This window comes from Pleurodeles waltl, chromosome 8, assembly GCF_031143425.1.
Source record: "Pleurodeles waltl isolate 20211129_DDA chromosome 8, aPleWal1.hap1.20221129, whole genome shotgun sequence".
NCBI lineage: Eukaryota > Metazoa > Chordata > Amphibia > Caudata > Salamandridae > Pleurodeles > Pleurodeles waltl.
In genome coordinates, this window is record NC_090447.1 from 715,063,910 (window position 1) to 715,091,098 (window position 27,189).

The following is a 27,189-nucleotide window of genomic DNA, read 5'->3' on the forward strand; positions in this document are numbered from 1 at the left end:
CGTGTTGGTGATCGTGTGTGTTTTCAGTCACTGGATTGAAGCCTACCCCACACGTAGAAATGACAGTCTCACAGTCGCAAAGCTGCTTCTTAGGGAACTAATACCAAGGTTCGGGTTTCCGGTCTCTATAGAGTCAGATAGGGGCAGACACTTCGACAATGAGGTGATTAAACTCCTGTGTGCCGCATTAGACATCGAGTAAAAGTTGCATTGCAGGTACCGCCCTGAAGCATCAGGACTAGTAGAGCAAATGAATGGTACTCTGAAATCAAGAATGGCAAAGATGTGCGCAGCTACCAATATGAAATGGCCAGATGCATTGCCCTTAGTGCTGATGTCAATGAGGAACACCCCTGATAAGAAAACAGGACTGTCCCCCCATGAGATCCTCAAGGGCAGAGCTATGAGGTTGCCAGCAGTACCTGCGAATGCTCTAGTGAATATCACAGATGATATGGTGTTGGACTACTGCAAAGGTTTGGCTGATGTGATTCGCTCTTTCTCTCACCAGGTAGAGGCTAACACATTGCCACCGATTGGAGATCCAGGTCACACTCTACAAGCCGGTGACTGGGTGGTTGTCAAGAAGCACGTGAGAAAGTCGTGTTTGGAGCCACGTTGGAAAGGGCCGTATCAAGTAATCCTGACAACAACCACTGCCGTGAAATGTGCGGGTGTTCCAAATTGGATACATGCCAGTCACACAAAGAAGGTAATGTGTCCAACTGACGAGGAACTTGATGTTTCCGGCACAACAGTTCCAGGAAGAGAAGTCTCAGGGCCAGAAAATAACCAAGAAGGAACTGAGACTGCAGGAGAGCCCACTGAGAGCAGCCTCGTCCCTCAAACAGTGAATGAGTTCGAGAGAGGTGACAGAGTGCCTATCTCAGTAGAGGCGGCAGGAGAACTAAGTCAAGGAGAGGTTCTCCCAGAAGTAGACGGATACGGGTTAGAACTTGAACCCGTTACAGATCAAGAAGAAGAAGAAGGAGAAATAATAGAAAGAGATCAGAGTGTGCCAGCATCCCCTGAGCTAGTTGCAGGTCCATCAAGTGAAAACACCATATCACAAGAGGAGGGTGCTGTCCAACGTCCTGAAAAGACATATCGGAAGAAGACGCATAAGGGTGATAACTGGCCAGAAAAACCACTCTTAAGAATAAGAAGCATACCAGATGAAACAATAATAGAGGAAACTGATACATCCAGAGTGGAAGCCCTAAGTGAAGGAGAACAGCAAGGTGAGCGAAGGTTGAAAAGAAAGAGAGTCGCAAACAGAAGATATACAGGTCCTGAATGGGCGTGTGCTACAACATCTGAATGGCAACAAGCATTCCTAGCATTCTGTTTTGATCGAGAAGTACCAGGCCAATAGTACGGGACCTGAACTAATTCAGAGGAAAGACTATGTTAAAAATCGAAATTGAAAACTGAGGAAAGAGACTTATAAATTACCGGATGTGACATTAGAACCAGATTCGACTTTGAGAAACCCGATTACGACGAGCTGCTAACCTGATTTGACAAAAGGGGTCCTGGAGCGAGTGAAAACGCTGTAACTGCACGCAGAGGTCCAGAGAAAAGAGTTCTAAATCATCCTCAAGTTGATTGTTATTCTGCTATCTGATTCTATACAAACATGGCTTATAATAGAGGTAGTAACAAGGGAAGTAAGGTGTGTGGTTGGTTAAGCCTTACAATAGGTATTGTGTGTGCAATAATAATTGTGGGAGTGATTGTGGGAATGCCGTGGTTGGAGAAAAAGACTATTAACGCTACTTCAAAACCTGAAACTACAACACTAACACCGTGGGAAAGGTTTGAGCAGGATGCAAGACATTTACATGAGGGAACTAATTCAAAGGGGGAACTTTCTACTAATGGCTTCTATCGCTTACTGAATGAGTATGTAGAAACTATGGATGCGAAAGACTGTTATGTGTGTACCAAGATTCCTTCGTCTGTGCAAGAAGGGGTCACCTATCATAGCCTTCCCCTAACATAAGGGATTAGCTGTAGTTTGCTACTAACAAGATTCTATAACCAAGAGCATGTGCAATACTTTTATTCAAATCTGGATGTTGTGTTTTCGTTTGTGCCTGTAATTGAATTCCTGAATAAGCTAGCTAAGGAACATGATATAAAAATAGTTAGAGTATTCTTTGAGTCGACGCTTACATTTGAAACTGCTTATGCACATCGCAATAATCTGACCTGCTTACTGTCACCTGTAGAGAAAAGCTTTTTAGATCAAACTGATGATAGACGCAAAGCATTGAAAGAAAGATTAGAAAAAGGGTTAGAGAAACGCACATATGCAAATGATTATGCTTACACTGCAATCAAAACACAAGGCAAACTAGCTATAGATGCACTACATGTAGGCAGGCTTTGTATATATAGGCCAAAATCTGAGCAGGACAATTTGTTTGTGGGAACGAGTGAATGCAGACATGTGTTTTTGTTTCAGAGTAAGTGGACATTTATGCTGAATGGACAGGATCCAGCGATCCTTGGGATCTATTATATCTGTGGACTTAATGCTTATTACCGTCTCCCTAAGGGATGGTATGGGACATGTTATTTGGGAATAGTTTTCCCAAAGATTTACCAGGTTGATGACTTAAAGAAAATACTTAAAACGTCTGAATTACAACATCCTAGACAAAAACGAGAATCAGTGGCTGCTGTCATTGGTGATATATTTGGAGCTATAATCCCTTCAGTAGGGGTTATCTTGAATTCTATGAAGATTCAAAAGTTGTCTACAATTGTGGATAACATGCTGACAAATTTTACAGGGGCTATACTTCTGATGGATACTGAACTTGCTGCAGAAAGAGCTATGGCTCTTCAAAATCGGCTTGCTTTAGACATTCTTTTAGCAAAGAGTGGAGGGGTCTGCAAGATGCTCAACGAGCGCCATTGTTGCTCATTCATTCCGGACAATAGTAAAAAGATTAGAGGTATGCTTACTAACCTAACTAGAGATAGTGCAGATTTGAAGGATTTCAAAGAACCTGGAGTTTGGGAGAAAATTGGAAAAGGAATTGCCAGAGTAGGGAGCTGGTTTACCAACATTTGGAATGGGGTACTTGCAAAAATACTAATGGGTCTATTAATTGTTCTGGCCTGTCTATTAGGATTATGGGGGATATGCAAAATTAATGACAAAATTAAAAGAAATTGGACAAAAAGAACCAGGAGAAACGAAGAAAGTGAAAGAGAGAAAATGTTCAATGAAATTTGGGAGAGTTCACATAAGGGACAAGATGTTGAAATGCGCATTATGCATCAAGTGAAAAATTAAAAATGAAAGGTTAAAGGGAAAGGTTTGTGTGATGACGAACGTCATCAGAGGAGGGAGTGAGAGAGCGTAGCTTATATAACCTATATTAAAATGAAATGCTTATATCAATATGTAATGATGCTACATAGAAAACAATAATAATAGCGGTTTTGCTTAAACATGCACCTGAATTGTGACCACGGTAAATGGCCACCAATGTATACGCAAACTAATAATGATGAGTAAAATGTTCATGTTATGTTTAATTAAGCTTATATTAACATTTATGTTACTGCATTTATATTGAAAATCTTTATAGGCCTTAAGTTAGCGTGAGCTGTGGGTTTTAGCTGCCCAGCTCTCATAGTAAATGCATTTTTCTGTTTTTTCAGTGTGCTGACTCGCAAAGGGCCATGACCCTGCAAATGTTCTTTTTCTTCAACTTGGAAGACAAATGTATCTATGTTGATTCCGTTCCCAAGCGCATATTCGGTGCCTTGGTTTAAGAGTTATGTACAAATTGAAACAAATGTAGATTAATGTAATGTACAAGGTCACTTAGACCGATGGACAATGGATCTGCTGACCCAAAAGACATGCCAAAGAGTGAAGTAACACTGGATATGCCACCTCTGAAGACGTCAATTATGAAGACCAATCAAAGTGCTATGAATTAATGTGGGGTGACAATTGAGATTACCTAATGCTAAATTTGATAGGTTAAAGATAGTGCGGTATAGTAAATGTCCAATAGAATTTTGGGGGAATGTGCTACGAAAAAGGAATAAAAACCCATGTAACAGAGGGGTCTAGAGAATTAGGTAGGGAATGCTATTGATTTTATCCAGAAATTCTGTCACTCTGTTTGGTGACTTTGAGACTTATTAAAACCATCCTCACCCATAGACTGCCTATTTTACACTTCTCCTCCTTACGAGGGAAGTGTCCCTATGCCCTTTAGTTGAGTTTAGACTGATGGCGTTTTGACTGATGTCCTGAAGACGAAGACTGATCCTGAGTGCTGAACTAATCCTTGGAGGGTGATTATGACAATGCAATTTGTAATTTGTCTGTTTGCTTTTCCTTTCTAGGTACCAACTGCTTAATTTTGACAGAGACCATAGCTAGGTGTTTTCCAAATTGATGTTCTAAATTGTTTTGCATGAAGCCCAACATGCCAATGCTAATTAGTGGTTAGGACAGGTGATCACCAAATTGACGCAAATAGACAAATGACTGACATTATGCTATGTTGAACTTACGCGTATTTGACACTTTGCTGTATTCTGATCTATGTTTGCGCCGTGTTATATTCTGATGTTTATAATTCTTGCCTTGTTGAAATCTTACCCGTTGCCATATCGTAACTATGCTGTTGTGTTTCTTGGCTTTGAGATTGACGCACCTAATCTTAGATTGTAATTAATAGGCAATAAAATTCTATTAAAGGTGTGGTTATTCATGGCTGAAAGGTCATGGTCGCGTCAACAATTTGATTAATGTCTTTGACTAAAGTGAAATGTATTGTGGTGATAAATATTGATGACATTATTGATATATTAATCGACATATTAATCAGCTATCTCGTCCTATGGTGTCTCACAACTGGGTCAAAAGATTCATTGGCCTAAAACGAGTCCTAAATGTGTAATAAATTAACATAAAAGGACGCGTTAACAGCTCCATAAAGTGACCGACCTGCTGTTGAGAGACAAGCCGGCTTACGTCGACAGCGACCCGGTCTGACTTGCAGGTCTGGCCCACTGAAAAGCTCTGGAGCCCCGGACTTCCAGGATTTCACCAGGTGCTCCTGGAAAGGCAACTGACGATGTTGTATTGAAATCGGCTTCCTGTGAAGGGTCATCTGATGTTGGAGAGAAAAAGCTCCAAAAAAGTGACTAAGTCCGAAGGTAAAAAGTTGAACGGGACTTCCAGCGCAGCGTATCCGAGGAGGGCTCCAGGGATGTCGGATCAAGAGTCAGCTTTGGATCCGATGAAGATTTTCGTCCCGAAAAAATAGTCTAAGTCTGAACTTAGAAATCTTCACCAAGGTCTCCTGCGATGTGTATCCGAAGAGGGTCCCAGAGATGTCGGATTTGTGACTTCGTCCCGCTGAAGAAAATCTTCAAGAAAACGACTAAATCTGAAGGTAAACTTTTGACCGAGGCCTCCCACTTGCTGTAGCCGAGCAGGGCTCCATCTCAGTCAGCCTGAAACTTTCACTTTGCCCCTGTCGAGGCACCACCAGATGACCAGATTGGCACTTTTGGTTCCCATGTGCTAGAAAACATTATTTTTTTTTAATTCATGTCTCCGGTTCTCCTTATCCGATTTTATTCGTTTTGGTGTCAAATTGAAGCTAAAAATATTTCCTATTGTTATAAATTGGTGTTGGATTTTTAAACTGTTTCCTGCATTTTATTTAATTACTGATTTGTGATACTTGAATGCTTCACACACTTTGTTTTCTAAGTTAAGCCTTGTTGCTCGTTGCCAAGCTACCAAGGGTTGAGCTGGGGTTAATTTATTGAGACCTTACTGAACCTAGTGGGGGTTGGTGGCCTATTGCTAAGTGTAGGTACTTACCTGTCCTTGCCAGTAGTCCACTTTCCAACAGTGAGTGATAAGCTAGTATTCAATATTAGTGTAAATAGTACAAATAGGTAGAAAATAAGGAGAATAAAGCCCTGTCACCCATATGGGTAAGGTGGTCTGTGTGTTCTTAGCACTGCTTTTGTTACCTCTGATTGAAAGAACCACAAAGGTAGCACCAGAATTAGCAAAGGACAAGACGGGGTCACAGCTAAATTTTACGTGTTCTGCCATGTTTGCCATTTCCTTCAACCAGTTAGCATGCCTAGGTACTTCCATAGGTTTCAGTTGTCTCACAATGATGAATTTTGCCACTGCCAGTGCTGTGGCTAACCTTTGTGTTATGCATTGTCCCTCCCTGTTACATGTTACATGCCATATAATGTAATAAGGCTAGTGTGGCTATGGGTGTAAGCTTCTGAACACAAACCTTTCTTATTGATGCCCAGGTAGCTGTCTAATATTATGTGTCATTATTACATGACTAAAGAATATGTATGATATTGCAATCTGCCTGACCACATAAGCCAGTATTTCGAGTCCTGACTCATGTGGGGACCAATGTCATTCATTTAATATTTTAAGCAACTAGATTTCAGGCTCATCTCTCTTGTCTTGTACCTCTAGTGTAGCGGAACATACCTCATCCTCGCATCGCAGTTCAGGTTTTTCCTCCGTGCCAATGCCATTGGTTTGGAGAATGGTTTGTTATGTTGAAGTCCCATATAGGCCTGAAATCACACCCTCACATAATCCCCAAAATTTGAAGTGTTTCCAAATCGGGGACATTGAGGGGCATATTTATACTCTGTTTGCGCCGGAATTGCGTAATTTTTTTTTACACAAATCCGACGCAAAACTAACTCCATATTTATACTTTGGCGTTAGACCCGTCTAGCACCAAAGATCTTGGAGTTTGTGTCATTTTTTAGCGTGGACACCTACCTTGCGTTAATGATATGCAAGGTAGGCGTTCCCGTCTAAAAAATGACTCTGAGGCATGTGCGCCGTATTTACACTCCCGGGCAAAAATGACGCCCAGGAGTGGGCGGGTCAAAAAAAATTACGTCCAGCCGTTTTAGCGTCATTTTTTAACACCTGGTCAGGGCAGGCGTTAAGGGACCTGTGGGCTCGGAAGGAGCCAAATCAGGCCCTCCCATGCCCCCAGGGACACCCCCTGCCACCCTTGCCCACCCCAGGAGGACACCCAAGGATGGAGGGACCCATCCCAGGGAACTTAAGGTAAGTTCAGGTAAGTATTTTTTTTTAATTTTTTTGGTGGCATAGGGGGGCCTGATTTGTGCCCCCCTACATGCCACTATGCCCAATGACCATGCCCAGGGGACAGAAGTCCCCTGGGCATGGCCATTGGGCAAGAGGGCATGACTCCTGTCTTTGCTAAGACAGGAGTCATGTCAATGGGGGTTGGGAGTCAAAAGAAATGGCGCTAATCGGGTTGAGGCGAAAATTTTGCCTCAGCCTGACTTGCCCCATTTTTTGGTGCCCAAGCTCCATTTTCCCCTACGCCGGCGCTGCCTGGTGTAAGTCATTTTTTTTGATGCACACCAGGCAGCTCCGCCGGCTAACGTCATTCCATAAATACGGCGCCCGCATGGTGCTTTGGAATGGCGTTAGCCGGCGTTACATTTTTTGACGCACAACTGCGTTGGCGCAGTTGTGCGCCAAAAAGTATAAATACGGCCCTGAATATCGTATGTAGGAGTCCATAACATTGCTCTGATGGAGACCTTAGTGAAGTGCGGGTATTTCCAGACTTCAGACGTTTGCAGACTATGTTCTCTTTTATGTTCTTCAGAAGACTTTAATCACCTACCCTGAAACAGACTAATCCCTGCCTTTTCCCAATTTTACCTCTTAATACCCTCTCATCCACTTCTATACCCATATTACAACTAACAGTGGCACTTAGATGCACATGGGCGGTCTACGTTTATGAACTTCTGAGCGTCTCTGCATGCATGTGGTGTTGTATGTGTTACTGGATTTAAAAGCCTCCGTGGATCAAGATGAGCCCCCATGTATAGAATCTAGATCTATTTTAGGTGAGATAACTATTTCCTAATTTTAGTCTTTAATGGGGTATGTTCTATAGCAGTTATCCGGTCAGAAATATGTGGCACTCGATGCGTGAAGTAAAGTTTTCATAATTGGTAAACGTCACCCCTATTTTTGTGAAAGTATGTAATTTAGATGGTCCGAGTCTTTGTTTCGTTTTACACTAGATGGATTGTTTGCTAGCTGTGGTGATCTTTGTTAGGGTGGATTTTTGCATGGGCAGTAGGAGCATAACGAAAAAATTATTAAGTCTAGGGTCCATGGTGATCTTAAATGCCTGAACCTTGCTCCATAGTGGCAGCTGCAGACTTGCCCACTTTACGAAGTCTGTTTCTGTTTTTTTCAACAGTGAGGGATGTTGTCTTTTACTACGTGTTTTAAAACTTTCATTAATCAGAATACCTAAATATTTCAGGTTCGAGGACACCCATCTGAATGGGTGCAGGCCCAATGCTGTGCACGTTTGGCTTTTGACATTAGTAATGCTTCTCTCTTTGCCAAATTAATACAGAATATTTAGAGACGTGTTTGATAATGCTCATGAATTATGGGAATTATTCTGCACTGGACAATAATACACCATCTGCATAGAATACTATTGTTCTAGTTTATGCCAGTGTAATAGTTCCTATAATATCAGGAGATTTGTGGGGGGTTTTGGCAATCAGTGGTTCCAGTGCTAATATAATAATATAAAAAGCAAGTGAGACAGGGGCCAGCTTCATCTGGTTCCACCCTTGACAAGAAATGTATCTCAAAAATGTCCAAAATAAACCCATTAAATGCAACTTGGACTATAGGCGATGTGTATAACCACTGTAACTTTTTATATGTAAAACCTACTCCTAGGCCTGCTCTATCCAAGATTCTGAAAAAGTCGCCCCATTTCATTCGATCAAACACATTCTCTGAATCTGGTGACAGGACCACCTTTTCGTCTACCTCATCCTTCACCTACCATAGTAGTTGTGAAAGTATCCACAGGTTGTCTTCAGAAGAGCAGCGAGATACAAAATCTGCTTGAGTAGGTTGCTATTAAGGGACGGAGCCTGTTGACAATACGTTTTTGATGACGATACAACTGCCTTGCTAAGCTGTGGTCGTTTCGCCTTGTGTTTTCGCCTCTTTGAAAACTATCCACAGTACCTTCGAGAATTTGATCTTATTAATTTTGTGGTATTTTATCATTAGCCGATCCTCCTCGGTGCAACCCCCTTACTTATGTCACATGTAGCCTTTTTATTTTCTCTTGTGTTACGCTATCTCCCAGCACTAAAGAGTGCCCCTCATCTAGTCCTGGCATTACAAGTTTTGCCACAAAGTCCTCTTCTTGTTGCACAATAGGTTCAGGTTTTAAACTGTTAGGTTTCTATAGAATTCTCTGATTTGCTTCCTGGGCTCTGGTGGGTGGGTCAGGAGCTCTTCCTGGTTGGTAAGTGTTTCTGGGACGGCTGACAATGTTAATGAATCTTCCCACCTCTTCTCTCTTTTCATAATGCTTCCTTTTAAGCCTATGTAATGTACGTTCTGCCGGGGTGGTGAAAGGTGCATTACGTTTATACTTTGTCAAGCGTTGCAGGGGTGAATCGCTGTATGATAATATTGACTTGTTATGTCTCGGATTGATTCTTCTAGAGGGACCTGGTCTACCTTGCTGTTTCTGTTTCGTATGGCTGAGTCACACCTTCCTTGTCTGTGATGTAGTCTGCTAAATGTATTCGCAATTTGTTGTCCTCTAGAAGTTTATATGTGCAAGTATTTATGCTCCTTGGAGAGGGATGCACATTGGAGAGGGATGAATAGACGTATATCAAGTTTTAGAAATATCGGATCGTGGCCTGACACACTCCTCTCAATAATTGTGTTCTCCGTTATGGAAGGTATTTTTGAGGTGGAGGTGCAGTAAAAATCGGTATGTACACATGCCTTGAACACATGACACAAAGTACATTTTCTGTCTTCTGGATGTATTAATGTCCAGATATCTTTAAGAGAGTCACCCTCTACAAGGCCTTGCAATAAACCTCCCAACCGTGAGCGTCTGGTTTTCTAGATCTGCCTAATGCTACATCTGTCTTCAGGTCCCAGTTCCCGTCCTCTATAGTTCATGTCTAGAAAACACTGACATTCCCCTAGATAACCCGGAGGAGAAGATCCGTTTTCGACAGTGGAAGCGTAGACTGACTCTATTAGCATTGTCCATCCTTGTATATTTATCCTAGCACGTGCCCTTCCTCCTCCCGCCACACTCTGTGGACAGTGACTGGTGGGGTTTTCTGCATAGTGTGGCTATCCCTCCTTCAAGTGTGCAGTGGAATTAGATCTTCCTGACTCGACTTCTGTGTCACTGCACAAATACAACACGTTCCCACCCAGCCTCTTTTCAGTTTCTTTGTTTCAGCGGGTGAGAGGTGCGTTTCTTGCGACATTGCTATATCTTCTGTTTTTGAGTGAAGGTTTATTTGGTTATGTTAACTATAGTGCATGGGACCATTTACATTTGAAGAGATAATACACACGTCTCTTCGTGCCACTTTGGTTCTGTGCTGTTGTGATCTTGCTGGACTCATACCTGGTATTCTTGGGTCACTCATAATAGTTCCCTAATGTTTAAATGCTGGTATATTTTTTATCACTTGTTATTCTGGGTGTGGTAACAATGGTAATAGTGGTAGTTACCCGTTTGTTACTACTCGTGGTAGTATATGGTGACCTTAGTGGTGTAAGATCATTCCTGCCCAATATTGTCACAGGTAAGGGGTCGTATGTACTTTTCACAAGTTGCCAAAAACGATGTAGTAGCGCTGTGCCATGCAGCACAGTGATAGTGCGTGCTCTTCTGCTGGCCCTAGGGGGTATCTTGACGTTAACCTGAGAGCTCCACTCACTTCCTGCGTTGTGTCTTTAAAGTCAGAGGTTATGGAATCCTGACGGACTTTGGACGGGTGGCTGAGCCCTCGCGCCGCACCCTTGCCCCGGATTACGTTGATTCACCGAGTCAGATGAGAGCCAGTATCCCCACCACTATGGTAATTCTAAGTATACGCAGGACAGAGGGGAATGTGTGCTACTCCTATCAAGGGCAGGATTGCGTCCGCCCCCTTTCGTAGTCCTCTCTGTTTTAACAAAAAGTGCAGGGAAGGGAGGACGAATCTCGAGCAGGTTTTGAGTATCTATTGTCAGTCTGACAATCTTCTGCGACCTCATTGTCCTGTTTAGGGTCAGTTCTATCTCCTCCGTCATTAAAGTGTGTCACCGCTGGTAACCCTCCCCCAAAGATGACTAGTACAGTCAGAGATTGCGGAGCTATAAGCAACCTCGCGAACACGTGCAGTGTCTTGAAGTACTGAACCGCCTCTACACCCATCCATCAGATCTCTCCTCTGGCACTGATAATATCATCACTTCTTTGCTAGGTTCGAGGAAGGACCTTGGTTTATCCCTTTCCTTGTCTTTCTTTCCACAGCCTCCTGGTCAATGTCCCTTGGGCGCCCCTTTCTTCGTTACCGACCCAGCCGGTATCCTTCCGCCGCATCTGCATTCCTTCTTGTTTATTGTTCCGCCCTGGGGATCTCTGATTCTTCTTCTATGTTTATCTTGAGTGAAATTGGACTCTTCCATGTGTTGTCTCCTAGGGAGTCCAGAAATACTTACCAGACCTCTGGCTCACTGAATTCTTTATTCCTAACATTTATCATTATGAACAAGGTGTCTGGTTCCAAGAGCCTGTGCCTGATTTCATACTTCCACAGGGGGACCTTGGAGCCAGAAATGTCCTTTTAAGGATTGTATCATGCAAGACCTCCACTGATATAAAGATGTAATTATCCTCGAAGTGGACTGAATCATCTGTTATTTTTGCAGCTGATTTGCTTTATCTCGCATGTTGGGGTATAAAGAAAGCCTGCTAACACTGGTCTGGACGAACCCGGGGTTGATGTGAACTGGTGTGCTCTCTGGAACTCAAGAGCTGGTGTAAAGTGTTTTACCGCAGTGTATGCCAAACGTGGCAACGTCCGTGATCTATCCCTTTTCAAGAACTCTGGACTTTCTCACAATATTCCTTCTACTTCTATCTTCTGAATTTGTTTTCTTGGAGAGTGCCTATTTCTTGCCCCTGGCTGGCATCGTGTTTGGTCCAACTGATCCTCTGCTGCCACCAGCCGGTGTTCTGCTGAACTGATCCTGTTCTGGATCCACACAATATCAGTTCAGATAGGTTTTATGCTTGAATTGTTTTCCTCTGTGCTCCTTTGTACCACTGATAATGATTTCCCTACTGTAGGCGGGTTTCCTCATTAAGGTCTCTGTGTTAATTCCTGACATGTTGGATGTTTTCTAGTCTGTCTCTGTTTTCCAGTTATTGCCTCTGCAAAATGTAATTGTCATGAGAACTTGTCCTGACGTGTAGTGGTGCTGCAGCCTTTTTACTCTGTTGTTTTTCTATAACTGATGTGGGCATGTAGTGTGACTTCTAACCTTTTTGCTCATTTCTCTTTCTATTCCTATTTCAAAGCCACAGGGCTCCAAAGTGTGCCATATCTCTTTTCCGCGTCATATATTTTTGGATATCTTTCCTACTGCATTACACCCTCGTCAGGTGTTGATGATTCTGATGGTAGGGAGCTCTTATGTTAGGGCCTCTATTCTCCTCAAATACCCTTCAATAGATCTCCACCAACCGTACTGTTAACGCCATTCTGTGTGTTCGGTGTTCTAGGGAGCAACATCTCACCATGCTCCATGCGCTGTGCTGCTCAGATCTGATGTATTTTCCTGATGTCCTTTCTCATATTGGGCACTGTCCCCATGCACCGACCTGGCATTTTCAGAATTGTGACTTATAATCAACTTTACCAGTAAAGAGGGTTTTAAAATCCAATTCTTTAGACACCAACTTCAAAATTCAAATCTGTTCCTAATTGAAATGTATCACCTTTTAAATAAGTTAATCCATTGTTATCCTATGGGAGAGATAGACCTTGCCATAGTAAAAAAACAAATTTACAAGGGTTTCACTACCAGGCTATGTAAAAGTTAAAAGCACATGTCCAACTTTTTAAATACACTGCACCCTGACCTATGGGTTGTTTAGGGCCTACCCTGGGGGTGACATATGTATTAAAAAGCAAGGTTTAGGCCTGGCAAGACATTTACCTGGCCAAGTCGAAATGGCAGTTTAAACTGTGCACACAGGCTGCAATGTCCGACCTGAGGTGTGTAAAGGCACTTAAGTGGGCTGCACTATCAGTGCTGGGAGCCCACTAGTAGCATTTAATTTGAAGGCCCTGGGTACATGTAGTAGCACTTTACTAAGGAATTACAGGTATATCAAATGTGCCAATTAGGTGTAAGACAATTTTAAGTTGTTTAGAGGAGAGAGCACACTTGACCACTGCTTAGCAGTTGTAAAATGTGAAGAGTCACAAAAGCCAACAAAACTGGTTCAGAAAACAAGAGGATGAAGGCAAAATATTTGGAGATGATCCTGCCAAAAGGGTCACGTTCAACAGTGCAACTTATTCTTGAGGTTATCCTTGCTAACTCCTGAATTTCAGGAGTAAGACAAAAGTACTCCAAGTTTATTCTTGCAATGCAATAGTAGCCAGGATAACTACAAGGCTCTCTTTACAAGTGGTCTTGAAGTTGGCCTGAAAATGTCCAAGCTATGGAGTTAATGATACTGGAGTAAACAGACCCACAGTGTTCTAGCAAATGCCATAATTCTGATGGGGTTGGTAATTTGTGTTACCAGGCCCATCAGATTTAATAGATGAGCCTTAGCGAGTGCTTAAGAGTACGTTTAAACACATTCTTCATGAATCAGGCTAAATGTGTACCTTCCTGCATGTTTATGTTCTTAGACATGTATTCTCAAATGTAATGACAACGGTTTGGCTATATTAAGATGCTTCAGTTCATTTTAAGTATGGTTTCTGTGAACATTAACATATTGAGTCTGATTCACAAAGATTTTTCATATTTGTGTCTTATACCAGTAAAATCCAGTGTGACTCACACCTGAGTCACAGGGCCTGACTGGGAACCAAAAGCAGCTCTGGCAAAAATGTTCAAACAACACCTGCTCCCTTCCTCTCCTCTCTCTTTTCTCGTTCATCCCTCTCTGACCTGATCTCTCCTTCCTTTTTCACTTTTGTTACCCCTCACCTCTCTCTTTCCCTTCCCTCTCTCTCTTTGCTTATTCTCTGCTGTAATAAACCACATGGAGCTTTAGAGAGTTACAGAAGTACCAGAGTGGCTGTGGTTCTTCAAAATCTAGCATCCTGTGGCTCCCAAGACCATAATGCTGTGCCCGCCTCCCCTCAGGGAATACTGGATTAAATGAATGGCCAGTCTGGCCCTGTGAAGTCAGGAGTAAGACACAACTACTCACAGAAAAAGCTTTCTGTGTCTTGGGTGCTGTAAATTAGAACTACCAGACTGCACAGAAAATTACATTATTGAAAATGAGTTCTGCCATTCTGAAGCACATGAGAAAATATTGAAATCAACAACATTTCTTTCTGTGTGCAGAAAAAAAATTGAATGTCCCTTTCTCTAAAATGTTACTGTGCCAAAACAGACCCTTTTTTTAAAAAAAAATTCTCCTTCCAAGTAAAAATTACACTTTAACTTTACTGATCTGCACTGATCTGGAAATACTCATAAAGGGCATTTGTAATGTGAAGTACAGTATTCTTTCCCTCCCTATCAAACATATGACAAAATGGATTTATCACTTCATTAGGGCAACACCTTAACTCTTTATCTGTGCAACACTGAGGTATATATGTCCTTTATTTTTAGAAACAGTGGGATTGAGTCACCAAAGAACAAAGCCCTGGCATAATTTGCATTAACCCCGTGTGATTAGCATAATTTCTATATTTTGGGTCGTTCTTGTTACACTAAATTTCCGAAATTGCGCTATTATGCTGTTACACCACTTTGCATAACTACACGCCGTTTGCGGTAAGAACAGTGAATGGTAACATTTTACCATAAGTGCACAGGAGTAAGGTGCGACCAGTACTTTAGTTTTTTTGCACTTTGTTTTTTTTTGGCACAAAATGGACGTAAGGGTGCAATTTTGCTCTAAAATGCAGTGGCAACGGCGCTTTTGCATTTTCTTTAATTATGTGTAATCTTGCAGAATTTTACTAAAAGTTTGCTTAATTACACAAATTGAATTACGCAAATTTCGTACATTCCCTAAAAAGAATAAACTTACATACAGAGATTTATATCTCCGGCGGAACATACTTTTCAGTTTTTTCCAACTCATAAACGTTCAAGGAAATATGCTTGGAAGGCAGTACTGGACACAGGTTTCCAGGCGCACTGCAGGAAACTGTTTGACTTGTGCCCCATGTTACGATTCCCCCAAATAGCATGCATTTAAGTCACGGGGCATGGAACAAGCTGCCTAAATGAATAGACTTTTCCTTCTTCATTGAGAAATATTTTCTCTCCGGGAGAAACCCATTCCACTTCAACCCAATGAATATAGGGGGGGGGGGTCAGTTCCCCTTCCCATCCTGGAAACCACTGAGCACTTCCAGGGGTAAGGAGGGATTGGACGCCGAGTTTGTAAATGCCCATTGGCTTACAAGTTTTGGGGTGTTCACACTCTTTTAAGGTAAACGACGACTTTAATCATCCAATTTATACCCCCTTTCGGGAATTTAATAATGCTTATTTTTCAGCACGTGTGTCGAAGACAACTGCAGTACAAAACTAAGATTTCTGGGTGTATGCATGACACTAACAGGATTTGTTTCACTACCAGATATAAATTAAGAATATAAATGCACCTTAACTTTTTTTGTGACTTGAGCACAATGTCACTATTGCTACTTGTGATGGAGCAACGTTTTATTGGGTTTACAGTAAGCAATAAATACAAGTGTGCAGCACTTACACAATCAATAACTATTAACATAGTGTATCTTAACCTTGGTATGGAGCTGATATAAGCCACTGCACAGAGTCCACTCCCCAGTCATAACGCCACCACGCACCCCACACCTTGCAATATTTCTGTGGCACCCTCAGGCGTTGTATACATATTCCTCGTCTTTTGCACCATAGTCCACGCCTTGGGTCCATTCCCATATAGGACGCTCTGTGTCCAACTGCCAGTGGCTAGCAATGTCTCTTTGGCTACCAGCAGCTCCGCCCTACGAAGACTTCTGAGGTCCCCCACACTCATCCATGAAGCTGAGCGGTGCTGTCCGAGGATCCGGTTTGATTGTCCTGCCCAGTATTCAGGATAGGGTGGAGGTGTTCTGGGCCAGTAGTTTTGCATGACAATACATTCTCTTACTGTTTAGAGGAAAGTTCACACCCCTCTTTACTTTTGAGGCAATGGGGGCCAGTCCTGTCCTCACCTGGGAACAGTAATGTTAATGCCAGGCCATTCGTTGAGCAAAGGTAAATGCAACATTGTTTTTTAAAAATGAGATTTTTTTTTTTTTTAAATGAGAAAAGTATAATTTAGAATGTTCTGTGTGTGCTCATGTTTACCTCCCTGTATTTAATGGTTAGGTACTCGTCATCCTCCATACTGGCAGAAAGCAGTTTACTCGCTGGACCCTGCGGATCCCCAGAATAACGGTTTCAAAAATGATGACCTCATCATCTGGATGCGGTTAGCGGCTTTCCCCTCCTTCCGAAAGCTGTACCGTCGCGTGAGTCGCACTGGCGTGTTTGCCGATGGGCTACCCCCTGGCAACTACAGCTACAGCATAGCATATGGTATCCTTTCTGTTGCGCTCCAGTGCCCCCGTTTGCACCGAGAGATTACACGCGTTGTTGCCCTTTTGTATTTCTGTGTTTGGGAGTTGAGTTAATGTATTAGAAAAGCTATATAGTGACCAGGAAACTCCACGGTGCAGAAGAGTCTCTGAATCAGATTTGTTCTTTTTCATAGATTTTTGAAGTTTAGTTAAAAATGTATCACTTTGAGCCCTGAATTAATCAATGTTAAAAAAGCATGAGAGTCACACTACCTAGGTCCTAGATTTAATTTACTCCTTACAAAAGTGCAGTCACATCTCTGTTTGTAGTTATGGCTGACATGCCACTTCATAGGAACTTCCATTTCTCACCCTATTTAAATTTGCCATTCCTGACCATTTTGCAAGTTTCGACTGAAAGATGTGCAAACGATTCGAGGCCGAGCAACTAAAGTAACTGAAAAGGTCACTTTAATTCGACAGGTTCGATTCACTGTTACATTATAAAACATTACCCCAACCCTTAAACCTCCTGTATGCACCAATCATATACACTAACGCCCAAACAAACACCATACATCCCGAATCCATCCATCGTGATTAAACAAACTGCCTGTCCATACTCCATTCTCCCACATGTCTCCATTTCTCCAGCTCTTTGCCCTTGACCCCTTTCCTTCCTAGAAAGCACACCAATATCTAGGCCCACTCCCCCCATCACCCCCTCCACCCGAGCTCTCAATAACGTTCATCTATTGCAAGTCCTCAACTGCATGCCAACATAGATGCTAAACATCTTGCTTTAAGTGGACAACCTAATGCTCTAGATCTGGTCCATTCAAAGAGGCCACCATCATGCGACACACCCTATCGCAAAGAATCCCTTCACCCAAGTCCCTAATGAAAGAATACCTCTCCCAAATCCCTCACTGAGGGAAAGCTATGCAGGAAAAACCCTGCTCTGCCTACCCACAGGATTGTGGGGTCCAACAAAACCGGCTCTCCTTCAACCAAACCCTGACTTAAACCTCGAACAAACCCCGAAACCACAGCAAGCTAACATATCACATTCATTATCCTCTCCCAGTACCACTCACCTAAAGGGATAATGACATGATAACTTCTTCCACCCGCAGAGTCTCATAGAGTGAGAAACGGGCAAAAGAACAATGGCCAAGCAACTTAAAGCGAAAAGGGCCTCTGTAATAGGACAGGTCTGTGCCAGTATACAAGATAATACTCCTACTCAGGAATACACCACCCACACACACTGAAAGCCCAAACAAACACCATATTTCCCCAATCCACCTAGAGTAACTTGTCTACAAACTCGCCATCCACTCCTAGTTCGTCCTCCTGTTTCCCTTTACCCAACTCTGTGCTTCTGACCCCTTTCCTTTCTAGGAAGCATGCCAGTACTGGGCCTGGGCAGAATTTCAATTACACTAGAGTAATCAGAGCAATTTTAGTAATTCCTCGTTACTCTGATGCAGAATTACCAATAATAACACAATTATTTCTGCTCGCGTAATTAAGAGTAATTTGGGGGAACAAATTCTACTGTGAGAGCACATTTAGCGATCACGAGCAGATGCTCGCACTCACTATTTGTGTTCAGATGCATTAAGTGCTATTTCTTAGCACAAAATGCATCCTCAAATCCATTTAAGACACAACAGTGCATTTTAGAGCATATTTAGTGAGCACAAGCAGCTGCTCATGCTTGCTTTTGCTGTTCTGTTGCATTTAGCACTATTACTTATTGCAAAATGCATTCTTGCACCCATTTAGACATGAAGGGACATTTTGCACTAAAAAATAGTGCTCAATGCAGTTACTCTTTTCATGTAATTATGCACAATCTCACTGAATCCCTAGGTAATTTTACTTAACTACACTACACTGAATTACACAAGTTACGCCCACCCCTAGCCAATATGACACTTACCCGATTCACACCCCATGACTGGATTCGCCTGCTCAGTAACCTTTAAACCTAACAAAATCACGCTAACCACGAAATCCATAGCTAGGTGTTTTCTTGCCCACTGAACTGCATTCTCATAATCACCACCAATTCTCAGTAAAAAACTTGAAAACGACCCTAGACCCTTGGAGCGACCCTTGACCCTTGGGTAGGTCGCTCCCCCGCCGCTGCAGCTCCACCTGCCCTGACCCCTGCCACCTGTGTGTAGGTCCTCTCTGCGCCTGCTTCCAGTCTGCCGTTCTCTCTCCTGTCGCTCCTAACTGCCATCTGGTTACCTTTCTCATCCTGTTGCCTTTCTCTCCTGATTCCTTCTTCACCTTGTTGCCTTTACTCTCGTGATTCCTTTTTCCATATCATTTTTCTCTCTTTTGCCTCTTTTCTCTCTTGCTGCCTTGCTGACCTACGATCTTGTTGCCTTTCCATCTGGTGCCTTTTTCTCTCCTGACTCCTTCTCCATTCTGCTGCCTTTTCTCTCGTGATCCCTTTTTCCATATCGTTTTTCTCTCTTGCTGCCTTGCTATCTTGTTGCCTTTCTCTCTTGACTCCTCTCCATCTTTTTCGCCCCTCTTGCCTTTCCTTCTTAATTCCTTTTCTTGTAGCCGTTTTTCCCTCTAGTTGCCTTCCCGCTCTCCCGCCTCCCGCTCTCCTGCTTTCCCGCCGCTGCCCCCGTGCTGCCCCGCCCCCCTGCGCCCATTCGCTGCCCTCCCTCCCGCCTCCCACCCCTCAGCTGACCCCTCCTCCCCCCCTTCCCTCTTATGGCAGCCACTGCGCGGCAGAGATAGAGACTCTTGACCCTTGGGAAGGTCGCTCCCCTGCCGCTGCAGCTCCACCTGCCCTGACCCCTGTCACCTGTGTGTAGGTCCTCTCTGCGCCTGCTTCCAGTCTGCCGTTCTCTCTCCTGTCGCTGCTCTCCATCTGGTTGCCTTTCTCATCCTGTTGCCTTTCTCTCCTGACTCCTTCTTCACCTTGTTGCCTTTACTCTCGTGATTCCTTTTTCCATATCGTTTTTCTCTCTTTTGTCTCTTTTCTCTCTTGCTGCCTTGCTGACCTACGATCTTGTTGCCTTTGTATCTGGTGCCTTTTTCTCTCCTGACTCCTTCTCCATTCTGCTGCCTTTTCTCTCGTGATCCCTTTTTCCATATCGTTTTTCTCTCTTGCTGCCTTGCTGCCTTACGATCTTGTTGCCTTTCTCTCTTGACTCCTCTCCATCATTTTCGCCCCCTTGCCTCTCCTTCTTAAATCCTTTTCTTGTAGCCGTTTTTCCCTCTAGTTGCCTTCCCGCTCTCCCGCCTCCCGCTCTCCTGCTTTCCCGCCGTTGCCCCCGTGCCGCCCCGCCCCGCGCCCATTCACTGCCCTCCCTCCCGCCTCCCGCCCCCCAGCTGACCCCTCCTCCCCCCTCTCTCTTATGGCAGCCGCTGTGCGGCCGCGGCGCTGGCGCGTCGAAGGCGCGCCAAAGGCATGCCCGTCTGCGCCCGTCCGCGCCTGGACCGCACCCAGCGCCAGAACCCCTGGCCCCCACCGCACCCAAACCCCCATCTCAGATACAATGCCGCCTCCCTCTACACACTCAACCCCGGGCAAACCGCCAACTGCTACCAGGCCAGCCCCAAACGCACTCATGGACCCTTCGACTGTCAAGCCTGCAGGTATACCTTCCACCGAGCCTGCAGTCCCTCCACCAGCCCGCGCACAGACAACCACCTCAAGTGCATCCTCCTCAACACACGCTCCATCCACAGGCACGCCATCGAGCTATGGGACCTCCTGGACACTACGGCTCCTGACGTCACCTTCGTCACAGAAACCTGGATGAACGCCTCCTCAGCTCCCGACATCGCCATTGCCATCCCCGACGGCTACAAGATCGCCTGGAAAGACCGCGCCAACCAAATCGGGGGAGGAATCGCCATCATCTACAAAAACTCCATCAACATCACGACTACCAGCGAAGACACCCCCCTCGCCGCTGAACACATGCACTTCCAGATCCACTCCGACCCCAGGACCACCCTCAGAGGTACTCTCGTCTACAGGCCCCCTGGCCCACGCGCCCTTTTCAGCGAATCCATCACTGACTTCATCACCCCGCATGCCCTAGCCTCACCAGACTACATCCTTCTCGGGGACCTAAACTTCCACCTGGAGAAGAACGACACCAACAACGCCACCCTGCTCGACAACCTCGCCAACATCGGACTCAAGCAACTGGTGAACACCCCCACCCACTCCGCTGGCCACAAGCTCGACCCCATCTTTTCCGCCAGCAACCACATATCCTTCAGCCACTCCTCTGAGCTACACTGGACCGACCACAGATGCGTCCACTTCACCTTCAAACGTGAGACCCACCACCACCGCACACAACAAATCCCCCGCAGACCCTGGAACAAAATCTCCACAGAACACCTACTTGCAACTCTAAACCACAACCAACCAGCCAACACCACCGACGCCAACAACGCAGCCCTCAGGATCACCAACTGTGCCGACGACCTCGCCCCTCTCAGGAGCCACCCAAGAGAGACCAACAACAGGAAACCCCCGTGGTTACCAAGGAATCCAAGAAATCCTGCCGTACCCTCGAAAAAACCTGGCGCAAAGAACATACTGCAGAAAACATGTCAGCCCTCAAGATCGCCACCCGCGAACACCACAAGCTGATCCGCTCCACCAAAAGGGCATCTTTCAAAGAGAGACTTGACAGCAACACCCACAACAGCAAGGAACTCTTCCACATTGTCAAAGAGCTCTCCAACCCCAACACCAGCTCCAACACCATCACGCCCTCACAAGAACTCTGCAACTCCCTCGCCACTTTCTTCCATCGAAAGATCACCGACCTACACAACAGCTTCGGACCCCAAACCCCCCCACCCACCACTGAACCAACAGCTCCAACCACTACCCTCAATGCCTGGACCCCTGTCAGCACCGAAGAGACCAGAATCACCATGAACACCATCCACTCCGGCTCCCCATCGGACCCATGCCCCATCACATCTTCAACAAAGCCGACGCCATCATCGCCCCCTATCTCCAAAGCATCATCAACAGCTCGTTCGCATTTGCCACCTTCCCCGAGAGCTGGAAACACGCTGAAGTCAACGCTCTCCTGAAAAAACCCACGGCTGACCCCAACGACCTGAAGAACTTCCGCCCCATCTCTCTTCTCCCCTTCCCGGCCAAGGTCATCGAAAAGACCGTCAACAAGCAACTGACCAACTTCCTTGAAGACAACAACCTGTTCGACCCCTCCCAATCTGGTTTTCGCACCAACCACAGCACGGAAACCGCCCTCATCGCAGTCACCGACGACATCAGAACCCTGATGGACAACGGAGAAGCTACCACCCTCATCCTCCTGGACCTCTCGGCCGCCTTCGACACTGTATGCCATCGCACCCTAATAACCCACCTCCGCTCCACTGGAATCCAAGGTCAGGCCCTAGACTGGATCATCTTGTTCCTCTCTGACCGAACCCAGAGAGTCTACCTCCCGCCCTTACGCTCAGAACCCACCGAGATCATCTGCGGCGTTCCACAAGGCTCTTCGCTCAGCCCTACACTCTTCAATATCTACATGAGCCCCCTCGCGAACATCGCTCTCAAACACAACATCAACATCATCTCCTACGCCGACGACACTCAGCTGATACTCTCCCTCACCAAAGACCCAGCCACCCCCAAAGCCAACCTTCATGATGGAATGAAAGACGTCGCAGAATGGATGAAGCTCAGCCGCCTGAAGCTGAACTCTGACAAGACGGAGGTCCTCATCCTCGGGCACTCCCCGTCCGCCTGGAACAACTCATGGTGGCCCACGGCACTGGGCTACGCACCAACCCCCTCAGATCACGCTCGCAACCTCGGATTCATCCTGGACCCCCTCCTCACAAGTCAACGCTGTCTCGTCCGCCTGCTTTTACACCCTCCGCATGCTCTGAAAGATCTTTAGCTGGATCCCCACCGACACTAGAAAAACTGTTACACACGCCCTCGTCACAAGCCGACTAGATTACGGAAACACCCTATACGCAGGAACCACCAGCAAGGTACAGAATCGTCTCCAGCTAATACAGAACACCTCTGCACGCCTCATCCTAGACATACCATTCCACAGCCACATATCCGCCCACCTGAAGCACCTGCACTGGCTGCCTGTCAACAAAAGGATCACCTTCAGGCTCCTCACCCACGCACACAAAGCCCTCCACAACAAGGCCCCTGAATACCTCAACAGACGCCTCTCGTTCTACACGCCCACCCGCCAGCTCCGCTCAGCCAGCCTCGCTCTTGCCACCGTCCCTCGCATCCGCAGAACCACTGCTGGAGGCAAATCCTTCTCCTACCTGGCGGCCAAGATATGGAACTCCCTCCCCGTTCACCTTAGAACCACCCAGGACCACCTCGCCTTCAGGAGACACCTCAAGACTTGGCTCTTTGAGCTGCAGTAAACCCCCCCCCCCACCCCCCAGCGCCTTGAGACTCTCATGGGTGAGTACCGCGCTCTATAAATGCCTTGCTTGATTGATTGATTGAAAAGATGTGAAAATCACTAGCTATGGTAAGACACAATCTTAGGACTTACCTCCGCTGTCCTCCCTAAACTTAACACCGACCCCATCATACACTGTTTCCAACATGAAACGTGTTTGCATACACACAGTATCGTGTGACAATGTACAATATCAAAATTGCATCTGAACTGCATAGACACTCACCTTCTTACTCATGTCTCATTTCCACCCACCACAATTGATGGCATAGGTGAAATTTATGGCAGCACCATTATCATTGTTTTCACCTCGCCCATCCTGACTCAACCTTCCTTCTTTCCACAGCATGCACTGTTTTCAATATAAAACTGTTCTCAACACATATATCACATAACATAATGTACAGAAAACATTGCAGAGTATTATGGAATGTATTTAAAATTTATTTATTAAATGTCTTTGTTTTGCATAATGTCACTGGCACATCAGTGAGCTTTGAGTCAAATATAGTTAATCTGCTGGTGCATGTAAGGACTGCATACAAGGGAGGTAAGGAAAAGTTGCATTTAAACAAATGACAGCTTGAGCCTGCTGCCAGTATCCAGTTTTCAAAGGATGGTTTACAAATTAATTTAATCCTGTCCAAATTCTGCCTCTATGATTAATTCTCTGAAAACTTTGAATGGTATATTATAAAGATAGCCTTCTTGCTAGGCATCCTGGAATAGGCAATAAATAGTTTTTTTAAACAATTGTATTCGTTTCTTCACTCATAATTGTTCATTACACCAAAGAACATAAAAGAAACAAAACGTGAATCAATAAGGTCAAGCAGTGGTCAAGTTTCGTCTTGAGTCCATATATATCAAATATCGCCCAGAGCAGTACAACAGCAGGTACACAATCCAATAAGAGACATTTCGCCTAGTTAAGTAGGTAAACTAATACTTTACTCCTGGCTAAATCCTCCTTAGTCTTCTCAATTATCAACTTACATACATTCCCCTCCCATCCATAAAATTTTCTAATATGTTGTCATCCATATGTACTATTCACAGCCGCAGCTCCATTGCCATTAGCTGTTCAGCAATCTCTTAAAGCCATCTCTAATCGGAGCCAGTGGAAAGCTTAATGCTTAATGCTTTCACCAATAGAAGAGACACTTTTACTATTTTATGTTAATATTTCAATTCCACATTTTGATTGGCGGTCCCAGTAGACATTGCTAGGGTGAAATAATAATAATCATCATCATCATCAACACTTTATTTCGGTAAAAGCATACCATAAAAGTACAATACGAATCAATCTAAAAGATAAAATATGAGAAGAAAAACAGATAAAATTAGAATACAAACTCTAAAAATGAAAGAATTTAGAACAAAATAAAACAATAACTAAAATAATTTCCACAAGTATAAAATTTAAAAGGGCATACAAGCTCAGCTAGATAATAAATACATTAAGCTAATATCCATACACTTGTGTATAACAGCTGTACTCTATGGTACCTATTACTAATGTCTGCTACTGAATCTCTTTCTTTAAAATTCCATTCCTAAAATGCCAAATTGATTCAAGAAATTTTGCCACAAGGCACACAATTTGTACAGATGAATCTGACTTGAGTACTCTCAGAGCAGGTAAACAGTTCCTAAAACCCATTTGTTTGCATAGAGGGATAATCCAAAGTGCACCCAAGGAAAACTTGATACTGATGGCTCTTTTGCCCGATCAAGTGTCTTACCTTCAGACTAAGTGCTCAATTATGATCTTGGCAGTAAGGGTTACTCTGTCACACTGTGACAGGTATCCAGTCCGTTGTGTTACGATCCATTATGTCCTATGGAAAATGTGATATGGCAGATGGAATATCTGTCATGTTTGTGATGGAATATTCAATCCGCCAAGATCATAATCAGGTCCTTGGTCTCTTTCTTGGAGCTTGGATTCCTCCAGCAGGAAAAGGCAGCAGGCTCTACTCAGGAAAGCACACCAAACTTGGACATGTTTGCTGCAAAGGTCTGCATAACTAGGTTTTTGGGCAGCTAAAAGCTATGTGTGGGATCAACCTGATTTTCTTGCCTAACAAGGACATGCCTTGGATAATGGTCTGAGTCCACCAAAGGTCTGAAAGCCCAACATTTTTTAAGGCTATTATTTCTTAATAAACCCTTCTGGGCTCCAATAAGGAGCTTAAGGACAGCACTAAGAGGTCAGAACTCACTCCAGGCGAGGCCACCAGCAGAGCCCAGATGACTTTGAGTTGCAATTGGTTACTCCAGGAAATAGGCCATGTGTGTCTTTTGATGTCCCTGTAGCCAAGCAGGAGGTCAACCAACTGATCCCTGGAGTCTACTAATTTGTCCTGGCAACAGTATGAGCAGGTCCAGCACTTCAGGTTGCTTCAGAGGTCTTAAACAGCAGATGCAGTTGTTCATTTGTTCTTCCTCTGGCCCAGAAAGTATTATGGGGGCTGTGGATGAGATGCCAGTTTTGTAAATTTCACTAGTTAGAGTGTTGAGGTGAGTCCTGGATACTCCCTAATTAGTAATAAAAGGTTTCTGGGGGCAACTTGTAGAGCTCTCTGCCTTATTGCAGACTATCCCATAGTGCACTGTTCTAAGGGACATCCAAAATGGCACAGGCATTCCACCTCTAAGGGGAGTCTGTGGGACAGGCAGGGGTTTATTTAGGGAAATGAGCTACCCCTCATCTTCAGCTACTCCATACTGGTTATGTGACCAGCTCCCTTTCCTAGTGGGCTGGGGCCTAACTAATTACTAGGGGCCTAAAGGACAAAGTTCTTTCCTTTGGATTCCTCTTACACCAAGCTTTAAATGGGCAGCCCTCTTGCCACTTTGAAGTAAATAAAAGACATGAACCCTCCCAGCTACTATTGCTGGGTCAACAGGTACTACATACCTAACACCCACCTCATCCTGCCCAAAAGGTCCAAACCATTGCCCTGCTCTGGGAGCAGTTTTCACACTTTATTAAGGTTAAGGACTGGCAGGGGCAACTGCTCGGCCGCCAATGTACATTAGTCTCCAGGAGCTTCAGGCATGGAAAATGTAACTTTCTAAAAGTTCATGTTCCTAAATATTTACTAAAACCTAAGGTCGCTGATTAAATCGATTTTTTAATAAGTATTAAAAATAGTTGTTGAACCATTTTTCTAGCTTGTCCCAAACCCGAGATAGAAACATTTATAGATTTATTTGCTTTCATTTTCTTCACTGGACTGCCAGTACATTGAGTGGTGAAAATAGTGTTTAGCAGTGTGTCAATGTACAGACATGCCAAAATTACATTTCTACATACCCCCTATTAAATACTAGGCACCTACCTTGTGGGCTATGAGGCCTACTTAGGTGTTACTTGTTAGGATTCACAAGAAAGGCTTTCCCATGACATAAGGGTTATTTTGGCTGCTCGGACTGCAGGTTTAAACTGGAGCAGTCAGGCTACTTTGGTAGGCCTGAAGCCATGTTTTGCTTGTCATAGTAGTGGATGGCAAAATAAGTGCTGTAATTCCTGGGTGACATTTAACTCCCTACTATGGGTGTAATATCTACACTATATATTATAGTATTACATGACAGTTAAGTATACCAATCAAGGATTAGCCAAAGTTCATATATTGTATGGGTTAGTGCACATACTCTGGGCATGGACGTCAGTGCCCCAGTATGTAGAGTCCAAAAACAGCAATGAAAATTCAGCAAAAATGGGGGTGACCATGCGAAAAGGACTATTTTCTTACACAAGGTAGCAAATGATTTAAAAAAAATATACCATATAGGCATGTCTAACAGGTTTCATCTGTCACGTCTAAAGGCACATTTCCTAGCCCCAAATGAAGAAGGGAAACATTGCATATGGATGGTGCCTAAGGCCTGAATGAGTTGTCTGGCCTTAGTTCCTGAGGTTGTCTTCCATCATCGATGCTGAGCCACTTTGTTTTATAGGACACTGCAATTTGCCTAATGTCAGCGGGTGTTCTGTGGA

The 27,189-nt window shown here is 44.3% G+C and overlaps 1 protein-coding gene across 1 annotated transcript in view; it reads left to right on the plus strand.

The window, feature by feature from the left end:
• LOC138250242 (cell cycle control protein 50C-like) overlaps positions 1-27,189 on the plus strand; it is a 98,928-nt gene that overhangs the window by 68,009 nt on the left and 3,730 nt on the right. Inside the window, exon 6 of the mRNA XM_069204879.1 lies at positions 16,505-16,714. Within this exon, the coding sequence (XP_069060980.1) occupies positions 16,505-16,714 (210 nt within the window). The remainder of the gene's footprint in view (positions 1-16,504; positions 16,715-27,189) is intronic.